Raw genomic sequence first — 21,438 nt, 5'->3', positions numbered from 1 at the left:
CCAAGGCGCTCACAGAGACTGATTGAACAAAGACGACGCACAGCTTCAGAGAGTAGTGGATCCCTGCCAGATAGCGCAGCGACAGACTCAGATGCAGACTCGGAGACAACTGGAGACGCAGGCCAACAGACCGACAGAAATACAGACCGACAGATAGACAGGCCACAGGAGACATCAGACTCGGACAGTAACTCAGTAAATTTACCGACAGAAGAACCGCAGGAAGTACAACCCAGACAAAGCACAGATACACCACACATCCCTAGTGACAGCTCATCTAGTGACGGCTCACTTAGTAGCACATCTAGTAGCACATCTCAACAGTCATCAGAGCAATGATTAAGGAATTATTCAAGGGATTGACAATACTACTGGTGGTCAGTATGGGAGAAAATAGACATCCAAAACATACAACGGACTGTGCCGTGGCCATGGCCGCAATAGCAGCTAAACAAGGCATTCTAAACACAGGAAAAACATATAATTTGGTATACATTAAATCAAAAGCCTACAAGAACATAGGAATACAGGGAAAGCTGGGGGATTACATATTAGGCGAAGCCATTAGCATCAAATGTGAAGAGGAGGGAACACTCAACATAGAGGTAATTTGTGATAAAAGAGGATGCAGGGAAACCAAGCAAGACGTAACTGTTACAGTACATGAAGCCACAAAATGGGTAAAAATCAAACCAAGGAAAAAGAGGACAATTAGAAGCCTAGAAACAAGCAGTCACTTAGGGAGATGGGATCCCAGTACAGACCTAGCCCGCACACAAGGGTTGAAGACCAATTTATTTTACCAATGGTTGAAATTTTCGGCTAGGCAGATCAGTGAAAAGCCTTGCATAGCCTGTCACCGGAAAGGTGTGATACCTCAGGCTAAACCCCTACCTGATATCAACAACTGTTATAGGAGTCCCCAACATAACTCAGACCAAGCAGAATGCTATACACAATGTGTTATGAAAATGGCAGTAGGTGATGAAAAATATGCTGCCGACAGTAAACTTTGTCCAGTGCCCCTAAGTACAGAAGGAACCGTTCCACCTATGATTAAAATAGAGAAAGGGATGATACACCCATTCTGTATAGCTAAAGGCTTAGTAGCACAATACATAAGCGATTGGCAGGTAGGGACGACCCAGCCAAAACACCACATACAGTGTATGCAAAAGCAGCAAGAATACAAACCGGCCAAAACAGCATGGAACATTACCGTCTGTCACACCCTGCCAGCAGCAGGCATACAGTGTGAACAAATAGTATCGGCCACAGGGGGGTCTGTAATTGGACTGAATCTCACCCATGCTTCATGGGTATCTACTCCAAATTTAGCTAAGGGAACGGTACCCTTAGCTGACATCTTTTGGATATGCGGACAAAGAAGGAAACTCCTGTCATCGCTGTCCCCTAATTGGAAAGGCCTTTGTGCTCCTGTGATGCTCACAGGAGCTATAACAGTAATTGAAATGCCAAATTCAATACAACCCATGCCACAGAAACTTCGTAAGAAAAGAGGAATAATGACGTTTAAAACAGACTACAACATCACAGTAAGAAACGGGATACCAGAAGGGATACCCCGACAATTAGAAGCCATAGACAGTAGCAGAGTTAAAGCAGATGAAGACGCGGATAAATGGGGATGGGCATTGGCTCTGTTTGGGGTTACTCCAAAAATCCGTTCTAGGTTCCAGGAGGTGCAGTGGATTAATTACTTGTGGTATAATCAGCAAAGATACCTGAACTGGACATTGGCAGCAGTAGGAGCCTTAACCGAACAACTGCACGCCACCTCGCTAATGACAATGCAAAATAGATTAGCTATCGAGATGATGATGGCTGATGAACAAGGAGTTTGTATTATGATCAAAGCCACCGAATGTTGCACAGCTATTCCCATGCGTACAGGGGAAGACGGAAATTTGACAGAGCTCTTAATCACACTTGAAGAGATGCAACAGGAACTGTTAAGTAACTCCATAGGAGGGAGAAATTAAACTGACGATTCTGGATACATTGTAGGGAATGGAATGAATATTGGCCCACTATTTTCACTGTTTGGGACTCTAAGGAGAGGGTGGATATCATGGAAAGACTGGTTATACCAGATAGGTGTAATCTTGGCACTAACAGGGGTGGCGGTCTTGCTGGTAATATGTTGTGGTATTCCCTTGATAAAATTTCTGGTCAATAAATTGCTTTCATCCACAGTAGGACAGCTCCCACTGTTAGCCATCCGAGCCCTAGAAGAAAGCACAAACGAAACAGACAGAGAACCAGAATATATGGAAATGGATGAAATACCAATTATCCTCCCCGACAGCCCCCAGCTCCCTAATATTGTGGCGTACACCCCAGATAGGGAGGACTGGGATGGACCGTGCTGGGTGATATTGTAGACGAGGAAGACGACATGCACGCACATTTACATTCACACACATGCACCCACAAAAATGAGGGATAGGATAGACAATATCTGAAAGAATGACATGGAGCTGTAATAATGAACGTATATGTATATTACTAGGACACAGGAGTATGGCTGAGAGACCAGACTCCCCTGATCAGGGACCTATGCCTGATCTGCCTCTATCAAGTCTGATTGGACTCTCAGAACTGTTTGGAGAAGAGGATATACAGGAGGGATGGTCGAGACATGATTGGTCGCCACAGCCGCCTTCCATCCAGCAGCTAAACCAGTTGGCAACAGAAGGATCTTCATCGTTCCAGCACCTGGCGATGACGGCTTCACAGAATCTGCCTACAGCAAGAGTCGGCCCGAGGACTCCACCATCACCTGAAGGACCCTTTGGACTCAGGAACACACCCCTTCCGCAGATGCCATGGAGACAGTCACATGTGCCATTGGCAATGATACCCTCCAGGGGAGGCAGCCAAGGTCGGCCATATGCAGCAACCGCCCGAGTGCATCCTAGACCCAATTCACTGCTAGGACCTGTCCCCAGCTTTCCACCCCCAAGGCAGGAGAGATATTCTGATCAGCCCAGTACCTCTGGAGGAGGATCAGCAGGGGTGGACCTTAGCCGAACTCACCCACCAGGACAGAGGGGAGCTTTGTACAGGCTGCTAAATGCCCAGAGTGTCCCAACCACTTGCCCGTGCGACATCAACAATACTCCCCCCACACACGAAATGCCTTCCCCCTTGTACTTCCTGTCCCCTGGACTGCACAACCTTAATCTGGTCATGGTCACCCCACTGGACATGGCAATCTTGGTTCGAGAGCTTCGTCTTCCACAAGAGTCTGTTCCAAAAACCTTGGAGCAGCTCCTGCCCCTCACAAATCACATTCCCCATGGGCTATTTGAGGAAATCATGCCACAACTGAGTCAGACAGCTGCATACCTGTTAAGGATACACCGTGACAATGCCAACATCTCTTGTGCTCAGGAGGGCCTCCATACTCAACTGTGTGGTCTTCAGTCTAGTATGGACATGCTAGCCAGTATGATGGAGCATATGGAGAGGGAACAGCTAGGGCTGGCCACCACCACCCTGAATGTGGGCAAGAATTCTCTGGGGGCCCTGTACAACCTGGCAAGATCCATCAGAGAACTGCACGACTGAAAGCCAGAATTCCTAATCCTTCCCCCACTACCCCTGAAAGGCCAACCTCCCCATATTCCCCAACTTCTCCCAAAACTTCAGACGCTGAGTAAATGCTGAGGAGCGCGGACTGACGTAATGGCACTGAACACGGACTATGATCTTGGTACTTGAGTTTGAATTGCAGACTGGTTTCAGAAATCTGAGTGTAAATAAAAACAAAGAAGGATATATGTTAGTAACGAAGGTTGGGTAAATGTCTGTCCTTACCATCATCTGCGTAACACAGATAAAGCTAAATGCATACACATAGATATCACATTGCAAAGTTATAAAAAGGGGACCCTTACACGGCGTGTTTGTAGATTTAGTAGTAAAGATGCACCATAGGGACCCCTTTTTTCTTAAATTATAGCATGCCTCAAGAGACATGCATTGCCTAAATTTGGTGTCTGGCCAAAACGGGCATTAGAAAACAAGCTGAAAAAGAAGAAAAACAAAGTGGAGAATGTTGAGAAATGGCCTATAATGAAAACCATTATACGATTGACTAAGGCAAATGACTTAAGGACGGACATGAAGGGAAACCATTTATTGTGTTTATCATTTAACTAGACATAGCTGCGCTAACCTTAGAATAGTTTCTTGATTGGTTGACTAAATAGTGGTAACATAGGGGTTATTTGATGCATTTAAATAATAAATGTGGGACGCTTTAACAAAATAATATGTAGAACCAAGTATAATGGGTTGGAGCCTCTGGTTGAGTGAGTCAATAGATGCCAGAAGATGATTGGTTGCACTGATGTCAATGTAAAGCCTTTACTTTGCCATGATTAAGAAGTTGCTGTAACTTGTTTTATGTGGCCATTTTACGTGCCTTGAATTACACCAAAACTCAATTGTTTGAATGTCACCTTGCGTTGCTATAATCCGGCTAATTGCTCACCTTGTGCCTTAGTATGTAGGTTCACCTGCACTGCAATATATTTACCGTGTGAAGTATCACTGATATTCATATCCGCACCAGAGTTATCAGTAAGTCGAGTGATGTGTTTTTCTTTTTTATTGCAATGCACAAATGAGGATGTCTTGTCAGTAAACAACCCAAGAGTATAGTTGATGTAATGGGACTCTTTCGAGTCCCAGAGGAGGGACTGTAGAAGAATTTTTAGGTCCATATTTGAACTGTGATGAACTATCAAGTGTCCTGATCCGAACTGTATGTCCTCTGGTTGAACTAGCAGGTGTTCAACCCCAAAAAAGGGCTCTATTAGTCATTTAGTCTGTCAGGGGCTTTCCAAGGCCTTTTAGGTGCTTTCCCGCAGGCCGCGTGCAGGGGCCTCAGGCCAGCTGCACGTGTGGCTGAGGCCACGTGCGGAGGGGGCCTCAGGCCAGCTGCACCTGTGGCTGAAGGTCTTTTAAAAAAATCAGTTGTAAATCCTTCATGTTTTAATGGGAGCGTTTGTCACATTGAAATAATGGCCTAACACCTGCTTAGGGTTCACTAGAGGACGCTTCCAATAGAAAACCATGTCTTGGGAATGAAATAAATAAAAAAGTCGAAGGAGGAGCGATGCCCGCGGGTCTCCAATAAATAGACGAGCGCGGTTGTCATATTCAGTCTCTCTAGAGGACTCAGTTTGTCTAAGCTTTGTGTCGAAGGCTTAAATAAACTTAAAAACTCTGTGCATTTTATCTTGCTTAAGGCTGAATTATTCTAAAGTGTTGTGTCATTTTCTAGCATATCACTTGCAATTAGTTTGTGTTATCTAAAAGACGACATCCTGAGAAGACTAAAGACGAGCCGCGACAACGCAATGACACGTATTGACACGCAGTGTTTGCAAATAGGCTGCACAATGATCATAACTGTTTACGCAAGAAGCACAAAAATTTATGCAGCCTTGCAGAGTTTACAATGAGTTTACTCACTGGCAGAGATTACATGTCAGTGCGGGGATCAAATCTGTGCAAGTGTCAAGGTGGCTTAAGGCAACAGCATGGTCAATTCGGGGGTCTTTCCCCACTTTTTTCTGTTGACAAATTTGTAAGAGAGTTCATTTCATAATCATATCTTGCTCTCTCTCTGTCTCTGCGTACACACACCAACAACAAATACTGAAATGCTTGATTATGACTGAATGAGCATCACTTAACACAAATGCAACATTAAAATAGCATTGGCTCTACAACTGTACAGAGGCGAATTCTACATCTCTAAACGCTAATGCAACATTACTATGGAGTAATATAGGCAATTATATAACGGCTGAGTGGATTCTTGTCATTTGATTGGTGCTTTGTATGTCACATGACATGGATTAATTCATCCCATCTGTGTTGCATTGCATTCAGAGTGCGGCTCGGTTCCATTTAGAGTGCAAATTTGGTTCCATACGTTTGCTACCATTGCACTCATGTGCATGCGTGCACGTATACGTGTGCGCCCACACACAAAAACCAATCCACTGTGCTGCCTGGAGGTTGTTAGCAGGAACAGAACAAAAGCTGGACTTATTTCTGACGTGATTTTTTTTTTTCTTCGCTGCACTGAGGACGTACACAGTTTTATTTTTTGTTGTTCACACACGCACAAGCGCTGACTAGGTTGCGCGTGTGTGCGCGCAAGTGGGGCCGGGACACGACTCTCCTGAGACATAATTTGAGCTAACTGACACTGCTAATTCTTGTAAGATATACACACACACACACACACACACACACACACACACACACACACACACAAAATCCACTCCGCTGTAAGCCATCTAGATGAATGAAAAGCTGCTAACATGAAACGCTGATGTGATTTTTTGGCTGGACTAAAAAACTACACAGTCTTTTTTTTTTTTTTTTTTAAATGGAAGTCCGAAGTCAGTGCACAGCATCACTGGACTACACATCACAGTGGAACACCAAAATGTAAGTCCCTTTTCTGTTGTTTATAAATTAATAAAATGACAAGGATCTATTTTAGCCGTTATATAAAACAAATAATGAATGTTTTTACATTCTTTCAATCTCGCCGAGTTGAATGGTTTGTTCCAGCTTTCACCTCATGAAATATTCGTACCATTGAACTCAAACATTCATTATTTGTTTAATATTACAGTGTAATGTTGAAATATTATAATATTATGCACAAAATGTTTTAATCTACCGATGGCAAGGTGCAGTCTGTGTCCAAAGCATTGCAGCCTGGTCCAATCATTCAGAGACCACGTTTGTTCCATTATCATTAATGACGCACACTTGGCGTTCAAACCCCATGACTCAAGCGCTTCCCTGAGTCCTTGTGCTATCTCCTCAGCCTTATGTTCAGCGGGGAGGTATGACGTCTATAAACCCCGGCTGCCAAGATTTCATTCGCTCGTTATATAGTGAATGGTCAGGCTGATCAAAGGCTCATTGGTACAGCTGGACCACAGGTCTGTTGCAGCGACAAAGCATTTCAAGTCACACAGCTCTTTTTTAACCTTTTTCGCAGAGCTCTGCATACAATTTTGGCATCACCGTTTCTGTAAAGTATTTGCGACTTGGCACCTTGTATCATGTAACAAAAGCCCTGATCGTGCCTTTAAAGCCGCGTCTCTCTACTGTTTGAAAAGGGACCATGTCCTCACACAAGTAAACAACTATGGCCCTGGTCATTTCAATCCATTGTGGGCTCTACTGTAAGGAGTACCTTTTGAAAATGACTGTTGGGTGGAGGTCTGGATCAGTTCCTGTTTCTTCTGTCCTGTGTTCGTCAGACTGGATCTCAGCTGCATTGTCTGGCAATGTTGGTATTCAGTGACGTTTCAGATTTGTTGCATTATGTTTCTTAGCCGAAACTGTTGCCCCACACACTCGACAGAGTATAGTTTTCTGCTGATCATCACACTCATCAACAAATGAAGTCCAAATAATGGATGTTGCACCAGTCTTTCACAGCCTCCTCTGTTTTGCTTTCAGCCATGTTTAATCAAGATGAGAATGATGTGTTGAAGCTTGTGGCTCTAACTTCCATGGGTTACGAGTAAATTGCGTCATCAACATGCATCATCTTCTTTTACGGCATTTAATGGCAGCCAGCACCATCGGGCGCTCCCCTGTTGGTCAGTCGTGCTGCCCCAGTGGCTCTGGTGGCTGCCCTTCCTGGCCCATGTGCCCTTCCGCTGCCCTTTTCGCCTGGCTTCTCCTGGGGCCCTGCGTCCTGGACCCATTTCCGTTGTCGCTTGCACTCAGCCGTATGGCTTCCGACACGCCCGAGTGGTCCATGTCATATGGTAGGGTTCTGTACTTTTATCTTGGACCAACACACCAGCCACAGTAGTGATCGGATATATAGCTGTGATCTGGGTCTCTGTGTGTGGTTGGTTATGTGTTCGTGGCCGACACCACAATTCGGTTCTGGGTGCTCTCAAGGGGATCAAGACTCTGATGTCCTAGATTAGGGTATGAATTAGGGCTGAAACGATTACTTGAATAATTCAATTACAAAAATGATCAAGGCAAATTCTGCGCCTCGAAGCTTGGTTTAAACATTGTAGTACATATGCCAGGCCTGTGTGTGGCGCTGTAATGTCGCAGAAAAACAACAGAAGAAGACTAGAGCATGCGCTCAGGCCATGTAACAGCTAATAATTTAGCCCTTAAAGCTACCGCTTTCCAGTGCGACAGTAAAATAAAGCCTTTTAAGAGAAAGAGGGTCCACACTGATCGTGAAATAGACGTACTGTGCATTTAAAGCGAAGCAGTGTGTTTGTCTATTATTAAAAAACACACGGTTTGCTCGACGTGGTGAGTAACTATTGACCCAACAGCCGGGTACCCACAGTCGAAGCCGGCTGCTGTTCAGACTTGCACTAAGTGTTTCACTTTTTCTGGGCAACACACAATGCTTCACAAACATAGTAACTTAAAAAAAAACAAAAAAAAACAAAACAGCAACTGCAAGGTTTGCATGTTCAACCTCCTGCTGAAATACATCTGCTGAATTGCACAGAAACAGGGATATATATATATATATATATATATATATATATATATATATATATATATATATATATATATATATATATATATATATATATATATATAAAAATCACGTAGGGATCCAGTCCACCAACCTTTAAAAAACAAACAACAAAAAAAACCTCAAAATGGTTACATTTTACAAGTTGGGGGAAAAAAATGTGTATGCTTGACAGTTCTGCCCTGCAAACAAGTAGAATGCTGCAATCCAAGTTGCGCCAAGTTTTCTTTATTTTTACTTTAAAGTGTATATTATATATATATATATATATATATATATATATATATATATATATATATATATATATATATATATATATAAAATTTATAAATTTATATAGCGCCAAATCACGACAAAGTCGCACCAAGGTGCTTCACATAATTCACAACAACACAAATTAATCTAAATTCAAAATTAAAAGCAAGAAAAGCACAGTTAAAAGATAAAACACAGTAGAATAAAAAGAAATTACAAAGCAAACACAAACAGATTAAAAAATTAATGACAAGAGTCTAAAAAAGTGGGTCTTCAGTCTTGATTTAAAAATCTCCACCGTGTCAGACTGCCGAATAACAGCAGGTAGATCATTCCAAAGAGCCGGACCACGGTAGGAAAAGGCTCTATACCCCACAGACTTTTTGTTCATCCTCGGAACACACAGAAGCCCTGTGCACGCAAAGGCCTCGCAGGTACGTAGGGTTTAACCAAGTCCGCCAAGTAGGAAGGCGCCAGTCCATGAACAATTTTATAAACGAACAATAAAACTTTAAAATCCAATCTGGCAGAAATTGCTAGCCAATGAAGGGATGCCAGAATGGGAGTAATGTGGTCAAACCTTCTACTTTGTGTCAAAATTCTGGCAGCAACATTCTGCACTAACTGAAGTCCTCGAATGCTAGACTGCGGCAGACCAGAAAATAAAGCATTACAATAATCCAATCTAGAAGAGACAAATGCATGAATCAGAGTCTCAGCATCAGCCATAGACAGGATGGGGCGAATCTTTGCTATATTTCTCAGATGAAAGAAAGCTCCGTCGCTAATGTGGAGGTCAAAGGACAACGTAGAATCAAAGATTACCCCAAGGTTCCTCACTTTGTCAGTATGATGTATAACACATGAACCTAGGCTAAGCGCCAGCTGATCAAATTGGTGCCAATGTCTTGCTGGGCCAAGAACCATCATTTCAGTCTTATCAGAGTTCAAAAGTAGAAAGTTGCTAGACATCCAACTTCTCACTGCTGCAAGACAGTCCTGTAAAGATTTTATGTGGACAAGATTTCCAGCAGCTATCGGCATATACAACTGAGTATCATCAGCATAACAATGAAAAGCAACCCCGAAACGCCGCAAAATGTTCCCAAGGGGTGCCATATACAGGGAAAAAAGCAGGGGACCCAGAACGGATCCCTGCGGAACCCCGAACTTCATGCCCTTAAAGTCAGAACCGCGTGAACCGCGTTATAGCCCTCGCTATAACGCGGTTCACCTTCCGCGGCCTCGCAGTTTCGCTGATTTTTTAGTCCAATTTTGCATGCTTTTTTTTTTTTTTTTTTTTTATAAACAGCGCAGTGTTCTGCGTCCTCATCAAGCAGGCCGGTCGCGGCACCGCGAAGGGAGAGTACGCGCATTGTGTTCTGCGTGTCTGTTTACAAGAATCTTCTCGCCCAGAAGAAAAAAAGAGCGCCAACATCTACCCAAAACTGTGTTCTTCACTCGGAAAAAGACACCTGCAGCGAGGCCTTCAGTGGAAAAAGGTGCGACAGCAGAGCGGCGCCAGGACGAAGAGGCGCGATCAGAGGAACTGTGAAATACTGGTCAGTCACTATTAATAATTTATGTGTCCAACCTCGCAGGTTGATCGTTAAAATTCTATTCGTTAGTTCTAAAAGCCATCATAATTATTTATAGGAAACCAAGAAAAATGGCAAAATCATGCTTCTCACTTTTGAAGAGAATCGATGCATCAACGCTATAGCGGTTGGTCGGTATAATCAAACTCTCTACCGTTAGTCACCCTTATACCACCCCACCCATGACTCACAGGAATATTCATTGAACAATGTCTCAGCTGTTCAAAATCCATTGTTACCTCCGCCAAGGAGGTTATGTTTTCTGTCTGTCTGTCTGTCAGCAGGATAACTCAAAAGGTTTTGAACGGATTTTGATGAAATTTTGTGGAGTGGTTGGAAGTGACAAGAGGAACAAGCGATTACATTTTAGTGGTGATCTGGATCACGATCCGGATCCAGGAATGTTTTTAAAGGATTCTTCACCATTGCGGGATAGGGGGAATTTTGACATTCTAGTTTCTAACTCCACAAAAACAAGGCAGAAAGGCTTGAAAAAAAATAAGGGTGTAACATAGTCAAATGTTCTATCAAACAACAAAGTTTGGTGATGATCGGATCCAGATTCTGGATCTGGTGATCCAGAATATGCAAAAATATAGAGAAAATAGAAAATGTGTCAGTGTGAGGTGATAAATGATGCTAGAGATGCACAACTAACACCAAATTGTAGCTGAATCGGTACTGATTCAGTAAGGTGTCATCAAATTTGATGTAGCTTCAAATGTTATGGAGCTAGATCCAGAAGAAAACCGCCATTACTGAAAAATCGTTTTTATACAATAACTTTTGAACTAATAAAGACATAAAAGTGATTCAAAGTTCTAGCGGTATGTTTTCATGGTCAAGGATGACAAATATACAGGAAAGAAAAGTGTATGTATCATAGTTTTGGTTGTAACACTGAATTGTTGAATAGATCACTGTGCCAAGGAGGGAATCTCTTTAGGGTAAGTGACCCTATGGCCTTGGCAGAGGTTTGCACTCTCTGAATGCTTCTAGTTATTAATATGTGCAAAAAAATGTCAAATATCTTTAAAAGGCGGACCTTTAAGGTGTGTGTGGAGGTATAGAGTAAAACTGTACAAGGCCAATCACCAAAAATCTATATAAATTTGATCTCGAGTCCAGTTCAAGATCATTTAATTACCCACTCGAGGCACAGGAGTTGCAAAACATTACCACCCCAAGATGTGCAACAGTCTCAGGGATGTCCCAGATCGTCCTTAATATTGTAAACTGTGCCAACATTTTGGAAACTTTTGTTTGTGTGTACATTTTCATAAAGGACATGAAATTAAGTGTTGAGGTTTTCTCAATACAATAGAGTGAGTAGATTTTGACAAGAATTCCCATTTAGGTTGTTTTAAAGAACTTTGTCAACTGTGCCAACTTTTGTGGTTTGTGGCAGTTGCATTTCCATTTGTTTGGCACTGAGGATGAATATGAAAATTAGAACCACAGAGGCAGAAAAAAAAAAAAAATAGCCACAGGCAGCAGAGAGGACCCTTCTGGTTCTTTGAGGCTCACTGCTTCATCTCACTGGGCAGCGTGGATGCACATGCAAGGGTAGTGTCCCAGGTGTTAGCCAGATGGTGAAGGATGTGGTTACCTCACTGGCCTGGAGGCTGTGATACTACACACCTGGTTCAAACAAGCTCTCTGTAATACACTATCACCATTTAGCTGCACAACAACTTCACCTAATAACCACAGGCTAGAGAAGACCTGCAGGTGGCCTTACCAGGCTGAGGGCTGTTGGACAGGAGCTGCATCTCGGCAGCATCACAGCTTTCCTCCTCTCGCACCCTTTCTGCTTCTTCTTCCATCTCCACAACCCTGGCTTTGATAGCTGCCACCTCCTGAGACAGACAGAAACCATCAGATGAAGCCACTGCAAACTGGAGCTGGATAACGCTGAAAAGCTTTACTATAAACACATGCAGCCTTGAAATTTAATTACTGTTTTTACCCACAATTAGTTACTACCAAGCGTCAACATTCAAGCCTGAATTTTGGCCCTAAAGCAGAAGTCATGTTTTTGTAGTTCCTTGACAGGCTGCTTGAAGCTGGCTCCAAAACAGAGCTGTTTCTCATAGGACTCTGTTAAAATGTCCAACTTTAGAGCAGAACTAAACATGTTTACAGCCTGGTACAAAAACAGTTTTAGTCTCTGTAGATAGTTCCAACCTTCATGACAAACTGTACAGGGGCTGAATTTTTTTCTCATTTCTTAGTTTAAGATGTTTTAAGCCATAAATTTCTGTGTAGTTATGGGTGTTGTTCCTTTGAGTGACAGCTGCCGAGTTCAGCGGCGACTCCTCCTCCTCCTCTTGTAGCGTCCAACCGTAACTCAGAGTCTGCCGGCAGCGGCCACTTTCTGTTGTGTTGTTGTTATGTCAGTTTTGAGTATTTTATTGCAAACACGTAATATGGCTTGTTATGCGGTGAAACGTCCTAACGGATCATCTGAGACATCTCTGTTATAATACTGACACAAAGTGAAACTCTCATCTTATTTAATGCTGCATGTGTAATTTTAAGTCAATTTTGGACCCAGAGGATGTACCTGGAGGTGTTACGGTAACGGGCTGGACCCCCTTTTGCCTTCAGAGCTGCCTTAATTCTTCATGGCATAGATTCAATAAGTTGTTGGAAACATTCGTCAGAGATGTTGGTCCATATTGATATGATAGCATCATGCAGTCGCCCATTCAACCAGTCTGCTCATTCTCCTCTGACCTCAACAAGGCATTATCATCCACACAACTGCCGCCCACTGGATATCTTCTCTTTTTTTTGGACCAGTCTCTGTAAATCCTAGAAATGGTGTTATGTGAAAATCCCAGTAGATTAGTTTCTGAAATACTCAGACCAGCCCATCTAGCACCAACAACCATACCATGATCAAAGTCACTTAAAGGTGATAGAGAGAGGTTGAATGGGGCATTAATCCTTGTTCTGTGATGTGATATGTAGCCCAAAAAAAAAAAAAATTGGTTGGGTCTGTAATGGCTCAGAACCTTCCTAAAAGGCTCTCTGAAACAGCTATGTTACTATGTTGGGTTTAGAATGCCTTGTCTGCCTTTAATGGCGTCGTTTCGGAGCTTATTTGGCAACCTCATTATGAAATGCAAGTAGGTGGCGCTGATCGGTTGCCGTTGTTTGATTGGCTGCCCTTGCTCTCACTGAAAAGAAAGCATTATTTATTTATTTTCATTGCTTTTATATTTTCTGTTGTGTTTCTATTCAGGTTATTTTTTGCCTCTTTCTCTAAAATTGTATATAAATCATGATTATTAATATATAAACAAAAATAAATTTAAAAAAAATATTACAATTTGAAAACAAATGCACCCGAACGTGATGACAGCTGCAATGCTAACTTAACATTGAAAATGCCATAGACATGCTAACACGTTAGCATCGCTCCCGTTTTTAAGTTATAAAATACATCTATCAACTGTTTCAGAAGAACATAACAGATCGGTTTAACATAGAAAAGGTTAAATAATACTCACAGACGTATGCTCTTTAGGGTTTTAGCAGGAGAAAATTAAGCAAAAGAAAGAAAGAATAATCGAAGCATTGGTTCAATCTGCAAAGCACTGCTTCGATTGGTTCAAAGTTCAAAGCAAAGCTGCAGAAAAGTTGTTTATGGACCCGCTGCAGGGTCTGTAATCAATACAGAAATGATCATTTTCCTGACAAACGCCCCCCCAAACAACGGTCACTCTGAAGGACCGATAACAATCGTTAAGCACAAAGCTTATTGATGTCGGTGGATCGAGTCATTTCTTAACGATACCTAAAAGGAACCGGTTCTCGATACACATCCCTAGCTGCTAAGGGGTTAGCTCATTCCCTTTAGAGGAACAAACCAGAGCTAACGTGCAATTCTTACAACAGGAATATGGCGCAACACAAATTCAAAACAAAAGAAAATGTGATACTCACAGGCTGTACTGATTGCTGGGGTTGATTTTGTCACAGAGTCGGAACTGACCCTCTACTGAGTATTAAATGCCGACTGAAGCCAGCTCGAACTCATGCAAGGTTTGTGAAACAGTCCTCCGTGAAATGCGCAGAGCAAAGAAATAGTCGGCGGTTGTATGTACTGGGGATGCAGTTAAAAATGAATAAAAGCCAGTGATCGCGTACATTGCTTTCCGTGGGAAGCTCGTAGTCCGCTAAAACAGCCTGGGAAAGCACACCTGTAGCTCGCCATTGCTTCTCTTCGAGTGTTACGAATGGGTGGGCACAACCTTATGAATAATTAATTTCGAAGGGGCATGTGTGAAAGAGGGTGGGTGTGTGTGTGGGGGGGTTATTGGTGAAAAAGTGACGCAAGTTTTCTCTCAAAAATGTATTGGCCTGTTTTCTAGGGGCAATTCAAAAAAGGAGAAATACTTGAAACAGAGGTTCTGAAACTTGCTGGCACTTCGTGTGTATTCTCCACAGCGGGGAGCCTGAACTAACACCAAAAACATGAAAAAGATGATTTTGATTCTCTATCCCCTTTAAATCCCCTTTCTTCCCCATTGTAACGCTTGCTGTGAACTTCAACAAGTTGTCTTCACCACGTCTAAATATCTAAATGCCTTGAGTTGGTGCCATGTGATTGGCTGATTCAAAAAGTGTTCCTTAAACAGGGCACCGTTTCAAGAAATATCTCCATACTGAGTTGAGTATGGAGTAGAGATCTGGCGTTGAGTGTTTCAATGCCAGATCTCTACTTGGCGTTGAAACACTCCCACAGAAAACAGAGAAGACACACATAACTGTTATGGCACTGTCCCAATATAGTCTATTTCTCTGTCCTTTTTCAAATAGTGTTCTGTAAACACACCAGTTTCAAGATTTATCTGCGTCCATACAAAATGCTCAAAATGAACAAAATACTTAGTATACAAAGTACATAGCCAGGCCAGTATGTGGCGCTGTAATGCTTACACATCATTTTCTCTTATTGTGGAAGAGCTAATCATTGTAGCAGGAGAAGCTAAAGCTACACGACAAAGCCCCGTTATTATGCTTTTTTCTCTTTTTTCTACCTCTCTTGGTGGATCACGAATGAGATTTATCTTCATCGCAAGCAGAATAGTCTGATGATGTCTGTGGTGAATGCTGGCATGAATAAATGGAGCGCCGTGACTAATAAAATAATTGTTGAATGAACCTGTCGAGGAATGTGGACTTTGATGACATCATGTAAAGCCAAGCCTCTCAAGATCCTCTATTGAAATGAATGGGAAAAACTGATTTTTTTTGCCATTTTAAATTTTTTTTGTTTGTTTTTTTGACGGTGAATATGTCAAAATGGTGAACTGGTGTGTTTTTCGAGAATTCAACAACAGCATTCATGATGTTTACTCGGTGGACAGATTTCCCAAAGATAACATTTTGAGGAGGAAAGTGAGAACTTTTTTTTTTTTTTTTTTAAATAAACAGTGCCCCTCTCACAGACTGCAGAAGTGAAGTCGCGCACAGGGTGAGAATGAGCTTCAAAAAAACCCACAGATTCTATTGTTTCCATTTCTGTGGCCAGCAGAACTCTAACAAAGTGTTTCCACTCCCGAAAGCGCGAAAAACTGACATTTGTGGTTTGTGCCACCACGCTGCATCATGCTGAGTGAAGTTGCTACATGTGGGAAACCACCGAGTGTCGCTGAGGAGGCCACATCTGCAATCACGGAGTCGGACAGAACTCGAGGACGAGCGACCACTGTTCACAGATGAACTGTGACATGGAGCAGCTAGCTGTTTGTGTTATTGGTTAAGCCGAGCTAAACCGATAGCTAAGTTAAGCTACCAGGAGCCAGCAAGTCTGGTGGAAGAACGGTGTTTACCAAACAGTTTACTTGTGAACAACATCACACAGTGGAACAATAATTCTGCATGGCTCTGTGTGCAATCACAGCAGTAGTGAAAACAGCGACACCACTTTCACAGTAGGTAATCATTCAGTCTTACGTATGCAATGTTTCTGGTTTTTTTCCTGAATACACTGAGTTTCAAAGAGACCGAGACAGACATATGTTGATCGCAAAATACAATAATTTGACAGGAAGGCGTGGCTTAATGAGGCAAAAAGCCTTCCTGATATCTTTATCCTGAATAGCAGAGATACAGAGGAACACAATAAAACAAGTTTCAGTGAAATCCATAGGGGGCGCACCGAGATATGGCCAAATGAAAAATCGCCAAATATCGTGTTCTTAACATAAAGAGCGCCACCTATGCAAAAGTGCCCTAACTAAGCCACCAACATTCACGCAAATTTGGAAAGAACTTGTCCCTGTGTATCCAAATACGCATAAATGAGCAAGGTTTATTCAGGGCGCAGGCCCTGGGAGGGTCCCAAATGTAGACCAAAATGCCAAAAGCTGTGACTTGAAGCATCACCTATAGGCGGTGCCCTCAGTTAGCCTTGAAAAATATAATGCTAAATGGGAGAACTCCATCCATACATTCATATATCATAAGATCAATGACGCTGACTGAGGGCGCACAAAGATATTCAAAGGTCAAAATCCACATTTTGACTGTGTCATTGTTTTGACCCCTTTAACCCATCCATCCATCCATTTTCTTCCGCTTTATCCGGAGTTGGGTCGCGGGGGCAGCAGCTCAAGCAAAGCCGCCCAGACCTCCCGATCTACACACACCTCCCCCAGCTCCTCTGGGGGAACCCCAAGGCGTTCCCAAGCCAGCCGAGAGATGTAATCCTTCCAGCGAGTCCTGGGTCTTCCCCGGGGCCTCCTCCCAATGGGATGTGCCCGGAACACCTCTCCAGCGAGGCTTCCAGGGGGCATCCGGAAAAGATGCCGGAGCCACCTCAACTGACTCCTTTCGACGTGGAAGAGCAGCGGCTCGACTCTGAGCTCGTCCTGAGTGACTGAGCTCCTCACCCTATCTCTAAGGGAGCGCCCAGCCACCCTGCGGAGGAATCTCATCTCGGCCGCTTGTACCCATGATCTCGTTCTTTCGGTCATGAGCCAAATCTCATGACCATAGGTGAGGATCGGAACGTAGATCGATCGGTAAATCGAGAGCTTTGCCCCCCTACTCAGCTCTCTTCACCACGACGGTCCGATACAGCGACCGCATCACTGCAGATGCTGCACCGATCCGTCTATCGATCTCACGCTCCATCCGTGACATCCAAGACAGTCCCACAACATCCAGAGACTTAAGGTACTCAGAACGGATTTCATCCACCCCAGGAGCGTTGCCACTGAGGAGCTTTCTAACCACCTCGGTGACTTCTGCCTGGGTAATGGATGAGTCCGCCTCTGGGTCCCCAGTCTCTGCTTCCTCTTCGGAAGACGCGACGATGGGATTGAAGAGATCCTCGAAGTACTCCTTCCACCGCCCAACAATATCCCCAGTCAGGGTCAACAGCTCCCCACCCGCACCGTAAACAGTGCCGGTGGAGAGCTGCTTCCGCCTCCTGAGGCGTCGGACGGTTTGCCAGAATCTCTTCGAGGCCGACCGATAGTCCTCCTCCATAGCCTCCCCGAACTCCTCCCAGACCCAAGTTTCTGCCTCTGCGACCGCACGGGCTGCGGCACGCTTGGCCTTTAACCCCTACCGTGTAATTTTGCGCCTGAAGGGATCTTTGGATAAAAAACGTGATTTCAGTCTGTTTGGACAACACATCTTCCCCCCCAAAAAATGTCAGTGGCCTACTGAAACAACTCACCCCCCTTCTATAAACCATTTAGCATTACAGACTATGGCTCTTAAGAAGAGCCATAGCCTGAAGAAAAAGTCAGCAGGTTACAGAGCTTTCTATCACCACGTCCCAGCTCTGTGGAATGATCTGCCTGCGCAGATACGACAGTCGGACTCTGTGGAGACTTTTAAAGCCAGGCTGAAGACACATTTGTTCTCCCTGTTTTATCATTAGTATTTTATATGATTGTGTGTTTTTTTTAATTCCTTTTATTTATTTTACTTCTTTCACCTTTTTATGGTTACATTTTTTATTGTCTTTTAATCTTATTTCATTTTATTCTGCTTTGCTAACGCTTTCGTTTTTATTTATTTATTTATTTATTTTATTTTAGCACCGTTGTCGTGCGTTGCCTGTGCTGCTTCATGGCCTGTTTGGTGCCTTGATTGGGGCACTCCTTCTGCTGAATCACCTTTGGATTATTTGCACATTATTTACTTTGTGTGTTTTTGGGAATCCGCTAGCTTAGCGTAGCTACTAGCTCTTAGCCGATTTAGCATGGCGGCTTCTCCTGTCTCTCCCGCACTTTTCTGCTCTGGGTGTGAAATGTTTAGTTATTCCTCGGCCTCCTTTAGCAGTAACGGTACTTGTAGTAAGTGCAGCTTATTCGTAGCTTTGGAGGCCAGGCTGGGCGAAGTGGAGGCTCGGCTCCGCACCGTGGAAAATTCTACAGCTAGCCAGGCCCCTGTAGTCGGTGCGGACCAAGGTAGCTTAGCCGCCGTTAGCTCCCCCCTGGCAGATCCCGTGCAGTCGGGAAAGCAGGCTGACTGGGTGACTGTGAGGAGGAAGCGTAGCCCTAAACAGAAGCCCCGTGTACACCGTCAAGCCGTTCACATCTCTAACCGTTTTTCCCCACTCGACGACACACCCGCCGAGGATCAAACTCTGGTTATTGGCGACTCTGTTTTGAGAAATGTGAAGTTAGCGACACCAGCAACCATTGTCAATTGTTTTCCGGGGGCCAGAGCAGGCGACATCGAAGGACATTTGAAATTGCTGGCTAAGGCTAAGCGTAAATTTGGTAAGATTGTAATTCACGTCGGCAGTAATGACACTCGGTTACGCCAATCGGAGGTCACTAAAATTAACATTAAATCGGTGTGTAACTTTGTAAAAACAATGTCGGACTCTGTTGTTTTCTCTGGGCCCCTCCCCAATCAGACCGGGAGTGACATGTTTAGCCGCATGTTCTCCTTGAATTGCTGGCTGTCTGAGTGGTGTCCAAAAAATGAGGTGGGCTTCATTGATAATTGGCAAAGCTTCTGGGGAAAACCTGGTCTTGTTAGGAGAGACGGCATCCATCCCACTTTAGAGGGAGCAGCTCTCATTTCTAGAAATCTGGCCAATTTTTGGGATCCTCCAAACTGTGACTGTCTAGCGTTGGGACCAGGAGGCAGAGCTGTGGTCTTATACACCTCTCTGCAGCTTCTCTCCCCCTGCCATCCCCTTATTACCCCATCCCCGTAGAGACGGTGCCTGCTCCCAGACCACCAATAACTAGCAAAAATCTATTTAAGCATAAAAATTCAAAAAGAAAAAATAATATAGCACCTTCAATTGCACCACAGACTAAAACAGTTAAATGTGGTCTATTAAACATTAGGTCTCTTTCTTCTAAGTCCCTGTTGGTAAATGATATAATAATTGATCAACGTATTGATTTATTCTGCCTAACAGAAACTTGGTTACAGCAGGATGAATATGTTAGTTTAAATGAGTCAACACCCCCGAGTCACACTAACTGTCAGAATGCTCGTAGCACGGGCCGGGGCGGAGGATTAGCAGCAATCTTCCATTCCAGCTTATTAATTAATCAAAAACCTAGACAGAGCTTTAATTCATTTGAAAGCTTGTCTCTTAGTCTTGTCCATCCAAATTGGAAGTCCCAAAAACCAGTTTTATTTGTTATTATCTATCGTCCACCTGGTCGTTACTGTGAGTTTCTCTGTGAATTTTCAGACCTTTTGTCTGACTTAGTGCTTAGCTCAGATAAGATAATTATAGTGGGCGATTTTAACATCCACACAGATGCTGAGAATGACAGCCTCAACACTGCATTTAATCTATTATTAGACTCTATCGGCTTTGCTCAAAAAGTAAATGAGTCCACCCACCACTTTAATCATATTTTAGATCTTGTTCTGACTTATGGTATGGAAATAGAAGACTTAACAGTATTCCCTGAAAACTCCCTTTTGTCTGATCATTTTTTAATAACATTTACATTTACCCTGATGGACTACCCTGCAGTGGGGAATAAGTTTCATTACACTAGAAGTCTTTCAGAAAGCGCTGTAACTAGGTTTAAGGATATGATTCCTTCTTTATGTTCTCTAATGTCATATACCAACACAGAGCAGAGTAGCTACCTAAACTCTGTAAGGGAGCTAGAGTATCTCGTCAATAGTTTTACATCCTCATTGAAGACAACTTTGGATGCTGTAGCTCCTCTGAAAAAGAGAGCTTTAAATCAGAAGTGTCTGACTCCGTGGTATAACTCACAAACTCGTAGCTTAAAGCAGAGAACCCGTAAGTTGGAGAGGAAATGGCGTCTCACTAATTTAGAAGATCTTCACTTAGCCTGGAAAAAGAGTTTGTTGCTCTATAAGAAAGCCCTCCGTGAAGCTAGGACATCTTTCTACTCATCACTAATTGAAGAAAATAAGAACAACCCCAGGTTTCTTTTCAGCACTGTAGCCAGGCTGACAAAGAGTCAGAGCTCTATTGAGCTGAGTATTCCATTAACTTTAACTAGTGATGACTTCATGACTTTCTTTGCTAACAAAACTTTGACTATTAGAGAAAAAATTACTCATAACCATCCCAAAGATGTATCGTTATCTTTGGCTGCTTTCAGTGATGCCGGTATTTGGTTAGACTCTTTCTCTCCGATTGTTCTGGGTAGTTGTAAAACAGCTAACTGATCACCTGCAGAGGAATGGTCTATTTGAAGAGTTTCAGTCAGGTTTTAGAATTCATCATAGTACAGAAACAGCATTAGTGAAGGTTACAAATGATCTTCTTATGGCTTCGGACAGTGGACTTATCTCTGTGCTTGTTCTGTTGGACCTCAGTGCTGCTTTTGATACTGTTGACCATAAAATTTTATTACAGAGATTAGAGCATGTCATAGGTATTAAAGGCATTGCGCTGCGGTGGTTTGAATCATATTTGTCTAATAGATTACAGTTTGTTCATGTAAATGGGGAATCTTCTTCACAGACTAAAGTTAATTATGGAGTTCCACAAGGTTCTGT

At 43.1% G+C, this 21,438-nt stretch overlaps 1 protein-coding gene across 3 annotated transcripts in view; it reads right to left on the bottom strand.

Annotated features, from left to right (window-relative positions):
- Positions 1–21,438, bottom strand: part of pabpn1l (PABPN1 like, cytoplasmic) — a 62,615-nt gene that overhangs the window by 30,088 nt on the left and 11,089 nt on the right. For all 3 annotated transcript variants that reach the window (XM_034192269.1, XM_034192260.1, XM_034192276.1), the window contains one exon: positions 12,188–12,305. In XM_034192269.1, the coding sequence (XP_034048160.1) occupies positions 12,188–12,305 (118 nt within the window). The remainder of the gene's footprint in view (positions 1–12,187; positions 12,306–21,438) is intronic.

The sequence above is a fragment of the Thalassophryne amazonica genome, chromosome 2, assembly GCF_902500255.1.
Source record: "Thalassophryne amazonica chromosome 2, fThaAma1.1, whole genome shotgun sequence".
Classification (NCBI taxonomy): Eukaryota; Metazoa; Chordata; class Actinopteri; order Batrachoidiformes; family Batrachoididae; genus Thalassophryne; species Thalassophryne amazonica.
This window is presented reverse-complemented; position numbering and strand designations above follow the sequence as displayed.